The following is a 21,650-nucleotide window of genomic DNA, read 5'->3' on the forward strand; positions in this document are numbered from 1 at the left end:
TTAACCAGAGGTACCACTGTACTAAGAAAGACCTTTCAGCTGTTAACATCAAAAAGAATGAAATTTATAATATGCATAAGACTATTGTCTCTTTTAGGAGTGACTGCGTGCAATCTGAGGTGTCAAACTGCTGTAAGTTTTAGATTTGTTGAGGAAATTTCACAAGATGGATGATATCTCAAGTCTCATGACCATAAAATTACCATAGATCAAATCATTGGTTAATCAGTGCCAGCCTTTTAATTAAATCACTGCTGATTGCTTAGAGATTTGACTTAATTAAATTAAGATGCTATGGAAGAATTTCACACCATTTTGCTGTTTCAGAGAGGCTGTTTCGAGTTAACCCTGCCCTGCTCAAGTTTTTTTTTACTAATGTAGCTTAAGGTCCTTAAATTTATCTCAGTGGAGTTTTATGTGCCCGCCTACATAAGTTTCCCTCTACCTGACACCCTCCAGATGTTTAAGACTACAATTCCCATCAGCCCTGAACTTTGGCCATGCTGGGAGAGAGGTGCACAAGGTTGGAGAAGGTTGGTTGACACCATTGAAGACCTGACTACTGGAATGTAGGGCTCACACTTTTATGTATGGGTAATACAACATCCCGACTGATGGCTGCCATGTTTTATTTACCCTGCTGCTGTTGCCTATTATGTTACTGTGTGGGGTGTTGTTGTTTCACAACTAAGTTATTTCTCAAAATGTAGGCCCCTTTGCTTATTATAACGCGCAGAAAAGCGGGGTGTGTATATATTCCGTCCAGGGCTTTGCACACAGTTTCTTCTAAGCACTGTGAAATTAGAGGCGGCATCTGAAATTGAACATTAGATATCAAAAGAGAATGGCAAAGATGGCCTGGAGACCAGCCATGCACCTGGGACTGGCTGTATGTGGGGCAAGTGGTAATGTCACACTCTGCTCATCCACAAGGACAGAGGGGGAAAGAAGTACATGAAAATTAGCCCTGAGCACTTGGCTGCCTTAGCATGTCCTTTCTACCTATTTTTAGAGCTCAGCCGCAGCCTCCTCCCACTGCTAAGTTTCACCACCACCACCAGTTCTTTGTCGACACACAAAAACAACACTCTCGGTCTCATTATTGCTTTTATTCGTTATGTTTACACCCGTGCACAGTTCTTGCCTGTGACAACAATCTAGCTTCCAAAGCGGTTCTATGTTCACATACAGGACAGATAGGTTTTCTAGCACGTTGCGACATTTTACTTTTTACTTCCTGCACTAGGGTTGAGCCTAGGGGGTGCAGAGTGAACACAGAGCGGGAAGCAATTTCCTTAGTGGTCTATTTCACCCCAGTATATATGCTCTTTTGCCAGATGGGGCAATGCAGCCAGCCTCAAGGCTTTCATGCTGCATGCACGTTTTGTGTGAAATTTCATTTTTGGTCTCAGAATAGCTTGGTGGGTACTTGGCACTTGTTTCCTTTAAAAAATAAACTTTAAAAAAATATGGATGGGGGGCATTTTAATTCTAAAGTGAGTTCTAGTCCAGTCTTTGGTCTTTTGTACTGTAAAATTCCTGTATGTAGACCTGGATGCCATACCATCCAACATTTCGCCAATGAGAATAGGGGCATCCTAAGGAAAAACAGGACATTCCGGGATCAAATCAGAAACTGGGACAGCTTCTGTAAATCTAGGACTAATCCTGGAAAATAGGGACACTTGGAGGGTCTGGGACACCCCCCAAGGTCTGTTTGGCCAGGGCCGTCTTAAGCACCTCTGGTGCCCTGGCGCCATGGTGCGACGGATCCCTCCAGCGCCCACCCCCCACCCTGTTTCCCAGCGCGACGGGCGGGTGGGCAGGCTGCTGCGTTACAGGCGGGCGGGCTCAGTGTGCAGCGCTACTGCCGAGGACGCTGCTGCGCGGAAGAGCGGCCCTGTGCTTGGCATTCCTATCAGTGTGCATGCTTGTCTACTATTGTGGCATCTAGAGTTCCTTGCGTGTCAAAAATTGAACTAAGTAGCAGCAGCATGCAGTATGGTTGGAGGGGACTGAGCCCAGCTGATGCTATTCACTAGCGTGGAACTGGATCGCAAAGTGATGTCTACAAGGCTTGGCAGCTCCACGGCTGTTTTTACTGCTGCCAAGCAAATTAGCTCACCACCGAAGCCTTCTGTGACCGGCTTCACAGTTAGGCTGCATACAGGCAAATGCAGATGGAGAGCAATGGAAGTGTGGTCTCCTTCAACAGTATTCCCCCCCACTCTAGCACTGGTCACTTTACAAGGATAATGGGGGCGGGGGGGAGCCTCACTGTAAAGGTGAGAGAAAGTAGTGTGTTTATTTTCTCCAGCACCTGTTTTTAAAGCACTACTAATGGAATATCTTCATATTTTCATGTCTTTAAAAAGCGTTTATTAAAAAATTTCTTTCCAAGCAGCTTTAAGCTACTCCAGATACTGTGCTACTCATCATGGGAACCATCACAACCGTCACACCAAAATGAGAACAGTATTCTTCTGGGGGTACTGCTAGGAGCTGGCACTGGTTTCATCCAGTGATGCTTGATGAGCTACAGAAACTTGCAAAACCCCTTGGATCAGAGTCTGTGATAGCGTAGGAAGAAATAAGCATGTGTGCCCCACACAATGTCAGCACCACCATTACACTTCCAACCCTGGAAAGTTATAATCTGAATACAGCAGAGAGGAGGAACCTCAGGCCAGCAGGCCAAATGCAGCCTTCCATCTGGCCCTCAGGCTACATCTTCAGTAGCCCTGCTCTAGGACCGCCTTGCTTACCTGGAATGTGCCTTGAACTATGAAAATGCCTCTTGCTGGTCTGGGTAGAGGAGATTGAGATTTGGGTTAATATCAAAGCACCTGACTTTTGCAAGGTTAGAATGTAAGAGTCGTAGGCATTGATCTGCCCACTTTTTCCCCTGGCCCCATCCATAGCTGCCAAGTTATCCCTTTTTTACAGGGATTTTCCCTTATGCTGAATAGGCTTCCTCGCGAGAAAAGCGAAAACTTGGCAGCTATGGCCCCATCCACCCCTGGTATGTGCCCCCCCATAAGGTTCCCCATGAATATATGTGGCTCTTGGGGGTGAAAGATGTTCCCCATCTGGAAATCCAGAGAGGTAGGAAATCCACATGTGTAAAACAAAACAAAACAAACATCACTCAGGCCTGCAAGTCTCCAATGGCAGCAGAGATACATGTGCCCTTGCTGGGCATGTTGGCAAGTCTTACTCATATCTCTCCAGCAGGATTCATTGCTTAAAACTTGGCCAAAGTTTCCAGAAATTGAGCGGCACCAAGAACAGGTGTAAGACCTGGGCAAACCAAAAGGAGGAACTGAGAATGGCTTTCAAAACTGAAAATAAATACATGTATGAGATGTCACTCATAATGGCAGGTCACTTGAGTGGTATGCATAAATATACAATGTAAACTCAGTAATTGATTGTTATATATAGATATATAATATCTGTGCTTATTATACTTACTCTTCATAAAGCTTTATATATTATTCAATATCTTTAAAAACACATAGAGTGCAACAAATACACAGAGACCTCACCTTTCTGCATACAATTTGCATAAAATGGAATATGTACATTTAAGTGCTGAAACCAAAATTGAATATGGCTGAATGAAATTATGCAAGGTCTACTGATGCAGATCTTTTAAGACTAACATATTTTTTATAGTTCCTATAGATATCTATAAAATCTTCCCAGTGTCAAAGATATATTGCTATATTAATAATTTGGGGCATGATTTAAAAAGAAAACTTTCAAAATAGGGTGCGTCTATGCCACTGACAAAATGGTTTGATGGGCATTCTCTAGTCTTTCAAGTGCTCAAGGACAGAGAAGTGTTAGGGACTCCTCAGAGAATCCTCAACACAACACACTACAAGTCCAAGGATTCTTTGGTTTTGCAACGGTTTAAACTGATGCAAAATCAATATGTTTGTGGTCAACATGGGTCTGGCTTATGTGCTTGAATACATAGAGGCTTATCATTCAATGGCGACTGTATCTGTATTAGCTGATAAACACAGATACAGATGCAGAATTGGATGTCTTCATTTGTGCAACAATTTGAAAGGCTAACAGTGCCATCCTATGGTTATCTACTCAGAAGTAAATGCAATTTAGTTCACAGGACTTTCGGGTAAGCAAGCATAGGATTCAGCCTTAAAAGTTGATTGGAGGGTACAATCATCAACAAGACCAGTTGCCACCAATGGCAGTGTCGTTTCCAGTTCAGTATGCACCTGTGTTGACTCTGAGCCTATTCAGTTCCTTCCTTCCTTCCTTCCTTCCTTCCTTCCTTCCTTCCTTCCTTCCTTCCTTCCTTCCTTCTTCCTTCCGCAGATTCCCGTGTTCTTATTTCTAGACAATACTACTTCCACTTTGCAACCACGCCTTTAAAGCGGGAGTAAATATAAGAACAGAGCCCATCACAGACACCACCAAAAATAGCCATAGGAAGATACGGTCAAGGACCTGAGCTACAAACTTCCAGTCTTCCACCACCTGGAAAAGAAAATGATGGCCATGAGTTTCACAAGTATTTTGCACAATTGAAGAGCTGCTTTGAAATACGCTTGGAATTTAGTTATCGATTTGTGTAACAATTAAGTTTATCGCAAATAGTTCTCTCAAAGTTTCTGCCTTTCAAAAAAAAGACTCCCTGTGGCCTTTGATATTTATAAATGAATATAAATGGCATTTTTAGCTAGCGTAAGCCATGACACAAGTCAGGTGCAAACTATCACTTTTTAAATATATAATGGGGTGGATAGAAGGTAAAACATGGTCCACTCGTGGACATGAGCCAATTTCCAGTAGACCACCTAGGATTATGTAAATGCTGGGCTAGGAGACTCTTGGCCTGATTCTGTACACACACAGTCAACCTACCTTTCTTGGACTAGAATCCCCATGTTGACTTAGTGGGACTGATACAGCCTCTAGTGTGACTGATACGGCCTCGGCCCAGTATACCTGAAGGAGCGTGTCCACCCACATTGTTCATCCCAGACACTGAGGTCCAGCTCCGAGGGCCTTCTGGCGGTTCCCTCACTGCGAGAAGTGAGGTTACAAGGAACCAGGCAGGGGACCTTCTCGGTAGTGGCGCCCGCCCTGTGGAATGCCCTCCCATCAGATGCCAAGGAAATAAACAACTCTCTGACTTTTAGAAGACATTCTGAAGGCAGCCCTGTTAAGGGAAGTTTAAATGTTTGATATTTTATTGTGTTTTTAATATTCTGTTCATAGCTGCCAAGTCTCCCGTTTTTCACGGGAAACCCCCGTATTTTAAACCATTTCCAGCTAGCAGCCCGGATTGGGGAAAATCCCGCAAATCCCCTGGATTTCCTCCCTGCCAGGGAGGCTCCGTTTTGGGTGCTGGCACCGCCTGATTTTCGGTGCCCAGACATGGGTAGCGCGGCACTGGAAGTCACTTCTACGCATGTAGAAGCGACTTCCTGTGCTGCTCCACCAACGCCTGGGCACCAAAAATCGGGTAGAGCGGCACCGGAAGTTGCTTCTACACATGTCCGGACATGCAAAGAAGTGACTTCCGGTGCCACTCTGCCCATGCCTGGGCACCAAATATCAGGTAGAGCGGCACCGGACGTTGCTTCTACGCATGTCCGGACGTGCGTAGAAGCGACTTCCGGTGCCACACCGCTGCTGATCCCGCATTTTTCAGCGGGGGACTTGGCAGCTATGATTCTGTTGGGAGCCACCCAGAATGGCTGGGGGAACTCAGCCAGATGGGAGGGGTATAAATAATAAATGGTGGTGGTGGCAGTGGTGGTGATACCTGCCTGTTTTGGAACTAACATACCTCCCTAATGAAGTGTTCCTTTTTCACATGCCCAGAGATATACTTGATGGAATCAGCAGCCTTTTCCAGGAAGGCAATCACAATTTTTTCTCCGTCTTTGACTTGTTTGTGTTTATGTTTCCTCGTTGGCTTTTCTTTCCGTGTCCCTTTGGGATCAGAGAATGAATAGCGATCTATGTGTCCTTTCATGCAGAGCAGCCTGGGGAGTTTCTGAAGGAAGAGCCTCTTCACCCAAGGAGCCATCGGGTGGTAGGTGGCCGAGGAACGATGGTGCACGTTGATTACAAAAATAGTCACGATGATCGACAGGGTGACAAAAATCATAATGAACAGCAAGTACTCGCCAATCAAGGGGATGACTTTGGAGGAAGAGGGGATGATTTCTTCAATGACTAAGAGAAAAACTGTAAGGGAGACTAAAACCGAGGTCGACAGTGAGAGTTTTTCTCCCTCATCGGAAGGCAAGTAGAAAACAAGCACAGTCAAGAAAGATAATCCCAGACACGGGATGATTAAGAAGAGAGTGTAAAACAGGGGTAGTCGTCTTAAAACAAATGAATAGGTGATGAAAGGGTAGGAATACAACCCATCTTTTCGGTTTCCCTTCATCCCCTTGGCATTTAGGATTTCCCATTCTCCATTATCAAAAAAATCTGTCCTGTCCACATTTTCATCTACTAAAATTAGGTCCACCATGTTGCCATCATAGGTCCATGACCCGAATTTCATCGAGCAATTCTGTCTATCGAATGGGAAGTAGGTGACATCCATAGTGCAGGAACTTTTATAACTGGCTGGGGGAGTCCAGACTACTATCCCATTGTATTTGACTATTGCTTTTGTCATCAAGGAACCTTCAAAGCGCCCATCAGCACTGGAAAGGGGAGAGCAGGGAAGAAAAACTTTGTGAATTGTGTTTCCAAGCTGCTGTTTCCAATTCTTTTCCCTATATTCTGATTTTGCTTCGCATCGCTTTGGTAAATGGGAGACAGGTACGTAATCATAAACAGCTTGCAATGAATTGCATCAAGTTTCAGCAGCCTTTTAGTACTTATTCATCCATTCATTCCAGATGTTCGTAATCTGCCTTTCACCCACAAGCTCCCAAGGCAGCAACATTAAAAACCAACATTACCAATAAATAAAACAAAAATTACTCAACAACGTAGAATTCAGTACTTAATTGAGTCCTAAGTTTACTGGTAGAGAAAGGACATTTTGAAAATATGCTTTTGTTCTCTCAAGGGCTACTGGTTGACCAAATAGAGGCAAATGCTTGTGGTGACTGTAAATATTGGGAGGTTACCCTGCTGGGCCTTCCCTCATAATTTTACTCCATGTCTATAACTCCCTCCCCTTCTCAAGGTCCTGACACAGCCCACCCCAACTTGCTGGTCCCCTAATGACATGCCTACTGTAAGCCCTTGGAAGAGAAGGAGAACAGGGCCGTGTTTTGTGCCAGAAAAGAGGTTGAGAAGGCAAGGGTAATAATCTACTGTTCTCCTATAGCCACTAGCTCTAAGTAACTTCAAATACATATGTACACATTCTTCTGCTATTCTTGCTACCATTCCTACCCACCCACCCATTTTGTATGTCAAATTTTTGACTGTAAGCTCCTTAGATCTGTCTTTTTGATAAAGTTACTTTGTACCAGATGTGGGGAATCTTGGGCCCTCCATGTTTACTGAGTGCTAACTCCCATCAGCCCCAGATAGCGTGGCTAATAATCTCAGCCGATGGGAGTTTGAGTTCAGTAAAATCCGGAGGTTCACCACACCTGCTTCATGCAGTACACAGATGGTGCTATACAAAGAAAATAAATTATCCACCTTTCTGCTTCTCTCCTGAGACCCCTGCACACAAGTACGAAAAATACTGTAAAAAATGAGTGTCAAGATCTGTATACTCACTTTTCAAACAAAACAATATCTGGGAGCCAGAGAGATTCAGATGGAACTCGAATTGCGGTGATTCCACCATAGTCCTCTGGATTCCAGCACAATTTTTGGTCAATCCATTCCTGCAATAATCAGCAAAAGCACCACTGTTGCTTGATCAGTTTCACAACAAGCTGAATACTCTAAGGAACCAAATTAGAACAATTCTGTAGCATCCATCAGCCTCATAGATGTCCCAGTCATGCATCCAGTTTCAGCCCACAGAAGCACATATTACAGTTGCCATCAAATACGATCCACAGAATTTCACAGAAACCAGACAGGCCAAACCTGGGCAGGGGGGTCTCTGTCCTGAATATTCACCTCAATTTTTAATGAAAAATTCCTTCCAGCGAATCCAGTTTAGGAACATGGGAAGCTTATTTATTAAATTAAACTTAAGGAAGGAAACAGAATACAGTACAGAAAGCTTCCTTATGCCAAGTCCACCACCTAAGTACTGTCTGTGCTGGGTGTTAGCAATTCCTGGAAGTTTCGGATGGGAGTCTTCCACAGCCCTACATGAACCTATTAGGTACTGAAGAACCTGGGAAATGCGATGCAAGTACTCTACTCAAATGAAATTTGATGCAATGCAAGTACTCTACTACTAAACAACCAACTCCTTGAAAGATTCCATCAACGGTGCCTCCGAAAAATTTTACACATCACTTGGGAAGATAGGTGAACTAATGCCAGTGTACTGGAAGAAGCAAAGACCACCAGTGTTGAAGCAATGATTCTTCAACATCAACTTCGTTGGACTGGTCATGTTGTGAGGATGCCTGATTATCGTCTTCCAAAGCAACTATTCTATTCCGAACTTTAAAATGGAAAACGTAATGCTGGTGGTCAACAAAAGAGGTTTAAAGACTCTCTCAAGGCAAATCTCAAAAAATGTAGTATAGACACCGACAACTGTGAAACACTGGCCTGCGAGCGCTCCTGTTGGAGAACAGCCTTTACCAAAGGGGTCATGGGCTTTGAAGACGCTCAAACTTAGGACGAAAGGGAAAAACATGCTAAGAGGAAGGCACACTTGGCAAATCCACACCGTGATCAACTCCCACCCAGAAACCTATGTCCCCACTGTGGAAGGACATGTGGATCCAGAATTGGCCTCCACAGTCACTTACGGACTCACTGTTAAAACCATGTTTATGGAAGACAATCTTACCCGGCTACGAGTGATCGCCAAAGAAGAAGAAGAGCTAAGCAATGGTTGCTTGCTTACAGCATCCCTGCCACAGTGCCCTAAGTCTTTACCATTCATTAGTTACAAAAATATAGTAGTAGTAGTAGTAGTAGTAGTAGTAGTAGTAATTATTTATTTATTTATTTATTTATTTATTTATTTATTTATTTATTTATTCATACCCCGCCCATCTGGCTGGGTTTCCCCAGCCACTCTGTGCAGCTTCCAACAGAAAAATAAAATAAAATAATCTATGAAACATAAAAAAGCCTCCCTAAACAGGGCTGCCCTCAGATGTCTTCTAAAAATCTGGTAGCTGTTTTTCTCTTTGACATCTGATGGGAGGGCGTTCCACAGGGCGGGCCATAGTAGAAACGTATGGCTGATATTCTACCCAGCAGCCAAGAAAGAAGTAAACTTGCCTTCATCTCCCAGCATTCTGATCAATCAATGTGAAGTCAGTAGCTCGGGAGTACATCAACTGCTTTGCATGCAGAAGGCCCCATGTTCAATAGGTAGGACTGGGAGAGAGCCCTCTCTGAAATCCAGGAGAGTCGCTGCCTGTCAGTGTAGACAGTACTGAGCTAGATGAGCCTATGTTCTGACTTGGTATAAGGCGGCTTTCCTATGTCCCTATGAAGATTAACCAACACTTTGAAACACTTTGACACTTTGAATTAAGTTTGAATGAAATAAGTCACTGAAAACCTACAGGACTGGTTTGGGTTGCTTCATGTTGAGTTATTCCCCACCAACACCAACACCCTTAGTATGTCTTTTGGCCTCAGACACAGCATAAAAAATTCTGGTTATGTTACAGCCACACAATTGCTTCAGCGCATACCTGCGCATGTGGCTAAAACTCATCAGAAGGCAGTTTTAAGGACATGGCTGCTGAGTGCTAACACGTTCATTTGGCAGGACCCCCGACCAGCAGGGCTCTGTGTTTTTTAAACGGATGTGCTAGAGATCTCCCAGGGAAAACAAGATATATTGAGGCAACAAGTACCATCTAGACCAGAGCTTCCCGAACTTGGCTCTCCAGCTGTTGTTGGATTACAACTCCCATGATCCCATCATGATGGGAACTGTAGTCCCAAAATAAGCTGGAGATCCAAGTTTGGAAAACCCCGATCTAGACCTTTGAGACTGAAGCATAGTTAATCACAGCTCTTTTTCACAGGTGCAAGACAGAAAAATCCATGAATCAGATGGATTTAAAAAACTATTTATTATTATTATTATTATTATTATTATTATTATTATTATTATTATTAAAGATGCCTTTAAAAGCATCTTGAACTTCAGGCATTAGCAGGTATAATGCTTATTTCTCTGCTGTTGTGCAAAGCTTCCCTGATGATTTGTAGAGCTCAAAGTGCTCTTAAAGGCTCAAGAGCAAGCCAAGTCACTTTCTTCTGGTCAATTGACCACCATATGTTGACGTCATGCTGCAGTGGATAAACCAGGCTATCTCAGAGTGGCATCATGCTTACAGTAATAATCAAAGGAAAGAAAAGCACCTCTCCACTTATATTTCTTATTTATAAGTTTTTAGGTTGCGCTGCGGGAATGCAAGAGAAGCAAGAATGTGTGAGCTTACTAAAATCAATATCAGCAATGAAAGCATCTTCCTGTAGAGGGTTCAGGCACAGGACTCTTACAAGATCCTACCTTCTGCAAAAAAAACACACCTCATGATACCTCTGAGCATAGCTGTCAAGTTTTCCCTTTTCTCATGAGGAAGCCTATTCAGCATAAGGGAATTTCCCTTTAAAAAAGGGAGAACTTGACAGCTATGCTTCTGAGTAGTTATGGATTTCTCAAATACACTATTCTGGGTGTGGGGAAGGTGTGAGGTCAGTAGACTAAATTTAGGGCTCTCTTTAACCCAGGTGAAGGGAACCCTTGGGCCTGCAGAAGCTGCTGAACTACAATTCCCATCATTCCTGGCCACTGGCTGCACTTGCTGAGGTTGATGGGAGTTGTAGTTCAGTAACACCTGGAGGGACAAACGTCCTTTACCCCTGGCCCATTGCCTTTGCATCGCCTGTGCCAGGCAATGCTGAGTTGAAAATTAAACATTTGCTCTTTCCTTTTCTAGCAACAGGAAGAAATGAGCACACAATAACCTGTAACCGGGCACAGTCTTGTGACAGTGTCATGAGAAGCCTGATTGTATGCAAACTTTTTCAGAACTATGTCCCACTGTGCATCTTGAACCTTTTCCCCAGGGCTGGCCCAAGATAGTTTGCTACCTGAGTCGAAAGACAATATGGCACCACTCCTTGCTCCATGGGGTGAACTCGACTGGAGTGAATTTTACTTCAACACTGGCATCACTGCACATGGGCTAGCAGTGGGCTAGTTCAGGGGGTGAAGAACAGGCCATGTGGCTCAGACATCTGCTCTCCAACAGAAGGAAATGGCTGGCAGGGTTGCTGCCATTGCCATCAGACTTTCTACTTGAGAAAGTCGCCTAATTTTGCCTAATAGTAGGGCCGGCCCTGCCTTCCTTTCTATTTCTCTGCTCCAAATTGCTTGCGTTTATAGGGCTTCCCACATACGCATGTGTACACACACACACACACACTGCTCAAAAGTTGTGTTTAGCTGCATTTTGAACCACATTGGTGGAAGTCACTTGGGCAACAATTTAGAACGGTGAAATAGCAAGTGCAAAAAAAGGGTTAAGCACCCCTCCTTTTGCTGCTTCTCCTCTCAAAATCCTACCCCAGTGTATGTTTGGTTTTAAAGGTCAGCATTAAGCTCTGCACCACAGATTTGCCTGCAACATGCAGTTGGAACCCTCAGTTTCTCAATTTCCGATCATTATTCCTAGTTAAGCTGCTCTGTATAATATACTCAAATCACCATCCTCTTTCATGCTTACACACTTCAGATGCTAATAATCAATTATACCCTTCAAGTAGCTGGCACATATTTAACGCTTTCAACTACTTTCCATTGTGCCAGTTTCTTCAAGACTTCTACATTTATTTTTGTGCTCTTCTCTCTGGACAGGTTTACCCACATTTTAAAGACCACAATGAATTATTGTGGGTAATGGATTCACCTACGGCAACAGTTCTTCTGAGGGGCAAACTATAGATTATGTTAGGTGCAGTGCTTTGCTTCTAAGTGCATGGTTGTCTTACACAAATTGCCTAGCCATTGGCAGGAGGACATTAACCCTTTGTCCCCATTGTGATTCCAATCTATATTAGGTTCCTCCCACCTCTTGCAGTCTTCGTTAGTGGGGAACTCTCTTTCAAGTCAACGCGAAATTTCCCCCTCTATGCAAACTGCAGGTGCGGGGGCCCCAATCTGGATAGGGATCATAGCAGTAAGCAGAGGGTTAAATCTCTCCCTCCTGCCCCCCACACCATGGTTCCCATTCAGCTCAAGGGGACCATGGTGTAAAAAACAAAAACAAAAAAAATCCAATACCCATAAAGGCACAGGTAAGTGGCTAACACAGGTTTGGCCCAACCATGAGACAAGATGAGGTGACCGCCTCAGGCGGCAGAATTCACAAGGATTGCAGCTATGGCCTCCAAGGAACACATAGCCCATTCCTTTAAGCCAGATCTGCCTATTCCTCAATGCCTCCTGCTCAGTGGCCTCTTGGAGGCGCTGCTCATGTCCTCCCATCCTTGTTCCTGACATAGATTTTTATTCCTTCCATGTCCCCTGGCGGGAGGGAAGCCATTTTGTGGTTCGCCTCAGGTTCTACAATGTCTTGGGCCAGCCCTGGGATAACGCAAGATGTAGTTAGGTCCTCAGTATGTGGACTGGGAATTCCCCAGAGACTGTGTGGAAAAGTCACAGTGTTCCACTCCCCGCCAGGAGGCAAGGACGGTCCCCCATTTTGCTGACCTTCCGAAGAGCAGCTTGGTATAAATCACTGAGCGATGGCAGCACATTCCAATATATGAGCAGCAACTTGCAGCTTAACCCTGCTCCCCATTTTGTCTTTTTACATTGACTGAAGAAAGCTTTCGCCGATCAAATGTTATTGCCAATCACCCTTGTGCCCTCTAAGAGAGAAATAATAGTCCCCCAAGGCTGGTGTGATCTGCCTTGCCAAGACAGTAAGCAAAGGGTATGTTTACACGCCTTATCCTGAAGTACAAGTCGAACTGCAGCCAGGCACGTAAGGAGCTAGGGAGCAGTTCAGAAAGTGAGATTCTGGTTTATTTTGAATTCTGGTGGCTCACCTCAGCCCCAGTTCAGCAAGCCCAGAGGCAGAAATTTGGCAGGAGGAGAAGCAAAAACTTAATAGTCACTCTACAGACTAATTTGTGACCAAAATAAAATTGATTTAAGTTAAATACGAATAATTCATATGTTAACATTTGAAAGTGCCAAGTGTTTCTCAGACACCACCACTCAATTACCTGGAAAGTGGAGGGCAGGAGTAGACATTGATGTCTTAACTGAGCCTCTGGGTGATTGTACAATAGTTCCTGTGTGACTGATTGTTTTTCTTAAATCGCCATACATGAAAGGGTGAGTGACATTTCCAAAATGAGAGCTGAAAATTCAAGGACGGGGATTGACAAGCCCTTGTGAAGAACAGGACACTATAGCTCTTCCCTCTACTCCATGGCTCTGGCCCTGTTTTCACAGTCCTGGTGCAATGCAGAAAGAAGTCTCTTGCTTCAGCAGATCTCTCCCCCTCCCCAGCGGTGCACAGGGAAGGAGTTTCAGCCCACAGAGATATATTTTTGACTTACAGGAACCAGCATGGCCACTGCAGCGAATTCTCTGCTGAACCTTTTAAAAGAATTTAAGCTGATGGCAAAACTCAACAGATTTGATTAAGTGGCTTTCTATTCAGCTTCCCGGCTGGATCACACTGCCCAAGGACTGCTACAGATTGCCCCATGACAGGTGCAGGGAACCTTTGGCTCTCCAGATGTTGCCGAACTATAATCCTATTATTCCTGGCCATTGCCCATACTTCATGAGGAGGATGAGTGTATGACCAATGACCATGAGTGATGTAGCTCAGCAAGATATGAGAAGAGGGAGAGAGTATTGACTTGCTTGGACTTAAGGGGACAGTGCGCCATTTATACACTCAGAGGTGAATTTAAGGGAACACGAGCAATTTGCCTGCACTGGGCGCCGAGCTGGGAGGGCACCGCAGGGGACGCTGCAACAATGATGAACAACAGAAGGTGAGAGAAGGCAGGGGCAGCGGTGGAGCAAGTCGATTTGGTCCCTGGGGCGGGGTAAGCCAGGGCAGGACGCTCCGCGGGGCCTCCAGAGTCTGCCTGCCTCTTCCCACTCAGCCGCTCAGGGAGAAGCGGCGGGCGGACCGTTTGGGGCAGCACGGAGCTTGCGGGCGCCCAAGCCACTGCATCACTCCTAGGAGAGACGCGTGGCTCAGGCATGCTGCAGGCCCCACGGTGAGTGCCACCCGCCATTTTGTCACTCCCCTCAGTGGTGACAACCGGGGTGGCCGGTCCCCCACCGCCCGCCCCCTTCCTCCACCCCTGGGCAGGGGCCATCAAATGTTGGTTTTGCACAGGCCACCACTGAAATTTCAAAGCCCAAGGTCCACACTGATTCACTATGCCATAATAATAATAATAATAATAATAATGCCCCAACCACTCTGGGTGGCTTCTACTACATATAAAAACATAATAAAACATCAGACATTTAAAACTTCCTGAATGCAACACATTTGGGCATCTCAAATCACATGACCTTCTTTTCCACTGTAAACCATGCTCAACGAGCTCACGATATCAGGAAAAAGCTTACATCGTAAAATATTGGAACACGTGGGGAAAACTCACAATTACTTAATAATAATAATAATAATTTTATTTATTTATACCCCGCCCTTCCCAGTCAAAACCAGGCTCAGGGCGGCTAGCAACAAGAATATCAAAGCAAGCATAAAAGAAACAATTCAATTAATATACAGATTAAATACAATGTTAAAATTCAATTTTAAAATGAGGAATCTACAAGTGCAACCTCATTTAAATATCTGTAGGATAAAGCCTTAGGGGAGGGTAACACCGGGGTCAGACTGAGTCAGTCCAAAGGCCAAGCGGAACAGCTCTGTCTTGCAGGCCCTACGAAAAGATGACAAATCCCGCAGGGCCCTAGTCTCCTGAGAGAGAGCGTTCCACCAGGTCAGGGCTAGTACTGAGAAAGCCCTGGTCCTGGTCGAGGCCAGTCTAACCACCTTGTGACTCGGGATCTCCAGTATGTTATTATTTGTGGACCTTAATGTCCTCTGCGGGACATACTGGGAGAGGCCGTCCCTTAGGTACGAGGGTCCTAAGCCGCATAAGGCTTTAAAGGTCAAAACCAGCACCTTAAACCTTACCCTGGACTCCACTGGGAGCCAGTGCAGCTGTTAAAGCACTGGATGAATGTGATCCCGCAGTGAGGACCCCGTAAGGAGTCTCGCTGCAGCATTCTGCACCTGCTGGAGTTTCTGGGTCAGTTTCAAGGGCAGCCCCGCGTAGAGCGAGTTACAATAATCAAGCCAAGAGGTGACCATCGCATGGATCACTGTAGCCAGGTCAGGCTGAGAAGGTAGGGGACCAACTGCTTAATGCGGCGGAGATGGAAAAATGCCACCTTGGCTGTGGTTGCAACATGCGCCATGGAAAAGGAGGCATCCAAGGTTACACCCAAGCTCTTGACAGACGGGGCTGACACTAATTGAGCTCCAGCGAAAGATGGAAGTTGCCCCCCCCGACCCAACCAGAGGACCTCTGTCTTCGAAGGATTTAGCTTCAGCCGACTCCCACGTAGCCAGGCAGCCACAGCTTCCAAGCACTTGGTCAGTGTGTCCGGGGCCGAGGCAGGAAGGCCATCCATCAACAGATAAATCTGGGTGTCATCAGCATATTGATGACAACCCAGCCCAAAACTCCGGACAATCTGGGCGAGGGGGCGCATGAACATATTGAAAAGCATCAGGGAAAGGATTGCACCTTGCGGGAATCCACACACCAAGGATTCCGCGGCGACAACCCCCTCCCTAGCGCCACCCTCTGTCCCCGACCTGAGATAAAGGAACGCAGCCATTAACCAAATGTAAACAGCCATGTGTATAATAATAAGCTAATCAAAACTCATAGCCACCTCATGAGAAGAGAAGACTCCCTGGAAAAGACCCTGTTGTTGGGAAAGATTGAGGGCACTAGGAGAAGCGGCCGACAGAGGATGAGATGGTTGGACAGTGTTCTCGGAGCTACCGACACGAGTTTGACCAAACTGCGGGAGGCAGTGCAAGACAGGAGTGCCTGGCGTGCTCTGGTTCATGGGGTCACGAAGAGTCAGACACGACTAAACGACTAAACAACAACAATCAAAACTTATAATATTAACAAATATACACTAATGTTTGTGTGTGTGTGTGTGTTTATTTTTTAAAAAAAACCTCAACTCATAAACTCAATCTGTCCTTAGGCATTCTCTTTTCATTAAAAAAGGAAAGAAAAAACAGCTGAGGAGATGAAGTGTTTATAAACATAGCACAACACCATATGTCTTCTCATAGCAAACTCTGAGTTATCCTGAAGGAATCGTGTATATGCTCCAATGCTTTCTGTTTACCCGGTCCCAAGGAAACAGCTTCCATATAAAGTTGCTGACATCTCTCCCTTGATCACACTCTAAGTTTCTAGGGGTGTCTCTTCCCTTCCTCTAGACTGGGGCTCATCTGCACTATGCATTTAAAGCAGTATCATATCACTATCAACAGTCATGGCTTCCCCCAAAGTCTTCCTTCAGAGAACCCTTTCTGCCTCAGCCTGTCTGCCACAGGACTTCTGCAAACATCTTTATGTATTCTAGAAGACTGAAATGCACAGCCGGCTCCCTCAGAGTCCTGGTCAGACTACCCTGAGACTGGATGTTGAAAGGAATTATCTGCTGTGGTGGACTAGCTGACAGGAGAACTCTTTTTTGTGCCACTTCAGACTCCATATTTTGAAAACTGCTGTTTAGTAAATTGTCTAGTAAATTGAGTCCCTTCCCCATTTTGTAATACAAGCGCACAAAGCTGGACCAAGACATTTTGACACCTGAGGCACACAACAAAATGGTGTGTGTGTCCCCCTCCCCGCCAGGGAAGAAGAAGATCTACACCAGGAACAAGGAAGGAGTGAAGATCTGCATGGGGGTCTGCTACCCCTGTGGATCCTGCTGCCTGAGGCAGTTGCCTCATCTTGCCTCATGTGTGGGTCGGCCTTGCAAGTGCAATACATTTATCGCCTTTAGAGACCATTAATCAGCATTGCCCTGAAGCTGTAACCCAGTTGGGCCATAGTATCTGGGATGTAAGATAGCTTAATTCAAGAACCTCCCTCTCCACATCACAGTAGAACATTTACTGTAAAAATTCACTGGCAATGATGAACATTTACACTGACAGTGTTGTCGCATATCTTACCTGTTTCAGCCATACATTAGTTGTCATCAGCTGATTCTTTTCATCCTGTGGAGGGGAAAGAAGCAGAAATCATGTATTCTTCTGAAGAAAAAAAACCAACCTCCCAGCATTCTCCAAGAATAAAGAGTCTGCAACCATTTCAGAGTTTTCCACTTTCCAGGACAGTCCCTGTGTTAAACAGATAACCTAAGGGCTGGATCTACACTGAACTAATAAACACTAAGATAAACGTTATATAGCTTTCAATGCAATTTTCCATTAACTGCTGTACAGCACCCCCTGGTGTCACATTTTTATAACGCATTTATAATGTTATAACTCACCAGTATAGATCAGCCCCTGGATTGACTTATTCACATTCACATGGGAGTTTAATGTGGATTTGAAACTGCTTGCATCTCTCTCTTTTTTATGCTGTTCGCATGACATCCTCATCCAACTGGTAGACCACACTTTTACTACATTCAATTCAGTTTTTCCTGATCTGAGGATAATCTGATCACATGTTAACTGACTGTGGGCACACTATGTATGAGTAAGCTTTTTTTTAAGGGTGTGTGACATATTGCCGCATTCCTATTCGCATTTTGTTTCTGAAAGCCCAACGGATTTTTTTGGGTGGTAATTGTTTTATTCTTAAAATTTAGCAGAGCTGCTCTAGTGCATGTATAGAAGGCAAAGAAGGAAAGGAGGACCCAGAGAAATAGGTTACATACCACATCTACTAGTTGGGATATCTTTAATCCAAAGTACACCTTTATGGTATCATTGGAATGTTTCACAGGTCTGATCCATTTCTGATACCCTTGAAATAAGTGCCGCAAAAGTGCATCTTCATTCTCGGCAAATGAGCTGAACACAGTAAAAGCTGGAAGACAAAACTAAGAATTATTGAAAGAACGGTAGAGTGGTGGGGTGGGATATTCAGTGCCAACTTTAATGGTAAATGTTCTGCCATGTGAGACTTCAGTGGATGGGCAGGCAGGCAAAGGACAATTTAAATATGTGCACAATTTAATCACTAATCATAGGGAAACCCAGGGCTATGCAGAATTCAGAATGGCAGCTGGGGAGAGTGCCCTCCCAAGCGTGGGATAGCTGCTTGGGTGCCCTGAGCGGCACGCATGCCCTGCAGCCGAGGGTGGAGCAAGCCGCCAATGCCAGACATTCAGCACACCGCCCGTCCGCGACTCCCAAGCCTTCCCAGAGTTGTCAAAATGAAGGAGGAAGGGGGGAATGCCACTGGCAAAGCGGCGCAGCTCCCCCCTTCCCCCGATGGCTCAGGGTAGGCTTCGGAGTGGCGCCAAATGTCACCCCCTTCAGCGAAGACATCTGGGGAGGTCTGCCCCCACCGCACCACACCCCCTTCCTCCACCCCTGCCTCCTATGGTACTGCCTACACCAGAATCCATGGTGCATGCATTTCATTTCATTTTTTAAGATCTACACAGAGACAGGACATATATTCACACCAAGTCTGCAGCGAGGAATGCAAGTCTTTTGAAACAAGACTTGTCCACGGTGGATTTCCCACAAGGCACATTGGCCCTGTTTTATTGGGCTGTATTTTCACGCAACTGAAACGACAAAAATTCTTTCCCAGGTGGAAAAATGCATCCACAACAATGCAAATTATTGACTATATTTGGGATTTGCAGAAATTGCTCCTGCAGTTCACATCTTAACTCTGTCATGACCACACTAGTCACTATGTGGCCTTGGCAGGCATGTCCAAAGTCTGTTTCAGGGGCCTAAACCGGCCCTCAGGTCAATTTAATCTGGCCCCCGTAGCAGTATAGGTCCTGGGGTAAAATCCTAAAAAAAGCTCAACAGTTTTGGGGTTAAATCCTAAAAGCTCAACAACTTCAATCCTAAAAAAAAAACCTCAACAACTGTGGTTGGCCCTCATGCATGTTCACTTCATCAAATCTAGCCCTCTTTTCCCCTGCCTTAGGGAAACCATGACCTCTCAATCTGAGTCCCTCCCACAACTGGCAAAGAAGGACAATAATACCAAATGGCCCATTTACTGGTTTGCTTTAAGGATTACAGAAATAATGTATGTGAAATGCTTGGAATACTCAAAAGAGTGCTATATAGCTGCTAGTTTTTATTTTTAGGTGGCTTGAAAAGGTTGCAAAGACAGGTTTCTGAGACGGCCTCAGAATTAGCAGAGTTTCCTTGCTTCCTGCCTACTCAGCCTGTACATTGGTAAATATATTGTTCTTCTGCTTTTTTCTTGGGTTTGAATGTGTTACATGAATGTTTAATCAGTCATTGTGAATATGTTTTAAATCACCCAGAAGGTTCTTTTGGATACCTATGACTGGGCGCAAATCTTAAAAACGAAAGGTAACAAAACAGGCACCACAAAAACACCATACGATTGCAATCCTAGGAACAATTACGCGAAAGTAAGTTGTGTCGAAGATAATGGGATTTAATTCCCAGTAAACTCACGCAGGATTACCCTGGAAACCCCCAGTACTTTCTGCTCATAAGGAGATTGAACGTGGAAAAGGCTGCCCCCACTCATATGGGATAAGCAAACAATATTATCACCCTCCAGACTTTGGGGGGAGGGCCATTGGCGCTCTGGGGTGGAGAGGGTGACAGGGAGGGAAAGGGAAAGCAAATAGAAAAGGCCGTGGAGTGGCTGGCAAAATGAATGTCCATTTAGTACGAACATGAATAATGGGCATTCTATGAAAAAGGCAAATGGTACTTATATTCTTTTGCAGTTCCCACCCAAAGGTTTTTTTTTGTGTGTGTGTTTTTAGTAAAAGCTAGTGTTTCAATTTAACAGCAACGAGAAACCTCACTCTCACTGTCTCACATGCTATCTAATCCATTTGGCGCTTTGAGAATGAAACAGCATTTGGTTCCATTTATCTCTTACCATAGGAGCCAACTCCTAGGGGCTGAGAGGTCTTCGGCCACCCCAATAAAATATTTTGAGCCCCCCACCCCATTGATGGGCATTGCCATTCAAATGGTTGCGTGCTCCGCATCATGTGACCAATTATGTGGGGCCGGGCTTACCTGCCCCCCCCCAATATTTTAATTCAAGTTGGCACCCCTGTCCCTTATTGCCTTTGCTCCACCTCCTCCTTTCCCTTTCATCTAAATTTAGTGTGTAAGCTCGTTCAGGCAGAGACCTGCCTTCTGCTCATGTTTCTCTGTAATGCACTATGTATGCTACCTGTGCTAAACAACAACATTTGCATTTGTTATTTGTTAGGATGAATGAGATCATCATAATTTCACTTAATTACTGAAGTCTTCTCAAAGACAAGGCTGTTGATCAGAAGATGGCAATACTACGATGAGTCACTGGCTAACCAGTGCAGCTGATTTTATTTTATTTTATCCTCCTTTCCAGGTCCTTTGCTTAATACACACCGACACAAACAAAAGTATTTTCAAACACGCTTAAAGAACACGAGGCAGTGGTTTCATTTTAGTACCTAAGGTGCATCTCTCTGTTGTTGCAAGCAGTCTCAGATCAAGCACTTATGTTTAATTCGAATAAATTGCACTTACCCGAACTATTAGTACAAAGAAGGAGGGACACTATAATAAAAGCAGGAACCCTCATCCTCACAACCACATCTGCAACTGGATCTCTTGCTTTTCATAGGCAAACGACTTCCATCCAAAGATGCGAGTTTAGACACAACGATTCTAAACCGTAATGGCTAATAGGCTGGAAACGGGAAGAATAGCATTCGAGCCTTATCTTGCACCACAGCGAAGCTTCTTAAAGTACACTTCATTGATTTTCGGTCAGCTGTCACAGGCTGCAAGCCAAAAATAAGAATAATCCCTGGGTCCTAAACTCTGCCTCGTTGCTTATCCAGGATAACCAAGGTACTGTTAAAAGCTAAATTCAAAGAACACCTAGGATAGAGCCAAGCAACTTAGAACCTGATTTGAATTCCATAAATGTCTGGTCGTAATCTCTTTGCCATTTGATAAGTAATGTGAAGTGCTCCTCCAGCTGTTCAAATATGTTCACTGCAGCACATCCCTGTTCTATGGGTAATCGTAAAGTGATGGCAAAAACAGACTAAGACTGTAGCAAGGGGGTGGGTGGGGGAGCTGTGGCCCTGCGGACGTTGTTGGACTCCATATCCCATCAACGCATTTCCAAAAGTGAGGGGTGATGGGAATAGTAGTCCAGGGGAACAGGTATCCGGAGCTAGCTTTCAGATAACAAAGGAAGGGAGGGTCAGGCTCTGTAGGATCTGA

The 21,650-nt window shown here is 44.8% G+C and overlaps 1 protein-coding gene across 1 annotated transcript; it reads right to left on the reverse strand.

Annotated features, from left to right (window-relative positions):
- Positions 1–3,472: 3,472 nt before the first annotated feature.
- On the reverse strand, positions 3,473–21,299 carry CHRNB3 (cholinergic receptor nicotinic beta 3 subunit). The gene is made up of 6 exons (XM_088658532.1): positions 20,943–21,299; positions 18,116–18,267; positions 17,400–17,444; positions 7,744–7,853; positions 5,831–6,704; positions 3,473–4,512 (listed from the first exon to the last, which is right to left on the reverse strand). Exons 1-6 carry the CDS (start codon positions 20,995–20,997, stop codon positions 4,369–4,371), a joined length of 1,380 nt encoding a protein of 459 aa, XP_088514658.1. The 5' UTR covers positions 20,998–21,299; the 3' UTR covers positions 3,473–4,368.
- Between the last annotated feature and the right edge of the window lie 351 nt (positions 21,300–21,650).

This window comes from Zootoca vivipara, chromosome 15 (genome assembly GCF_965207765.1).
Source record: "Zootoca vivipara chromosome 15, rZooViv2.hap1.1, whole genome shotgun sequence".
Lineage (NCBI taxonomy): Eukaryota > Metazoa > Chordata > Lepidosauria > Squamata > Lacertidae > Zootoca > Zootoca vivipara.

Bases quoted from the DNA above. Each gene is read 5' to 3' on its own strand.
- CHRNB3 (XM_088658532.1), bottom strand. From the start codon at position 20,997: ATGAGGGTTCCTGCTTTTATTATAGTGTCCCTCCTTCTTTGTACTAAT. The intron at 17,445-18,115 runs GTATGTAACCTA...TCCCCTCCACAG, and splicing joins TATCCCAACTAGTAGATGTG to GATGAAAAGAATCAGCTGAT. The intron at 6,705-7,743 runs GTGAGTATACAG...TCCCCTTTCCAG, and splicing joins GATATTGTTTTGTTTGAAAA to TGCTGATGGGCGCTTTGAAG.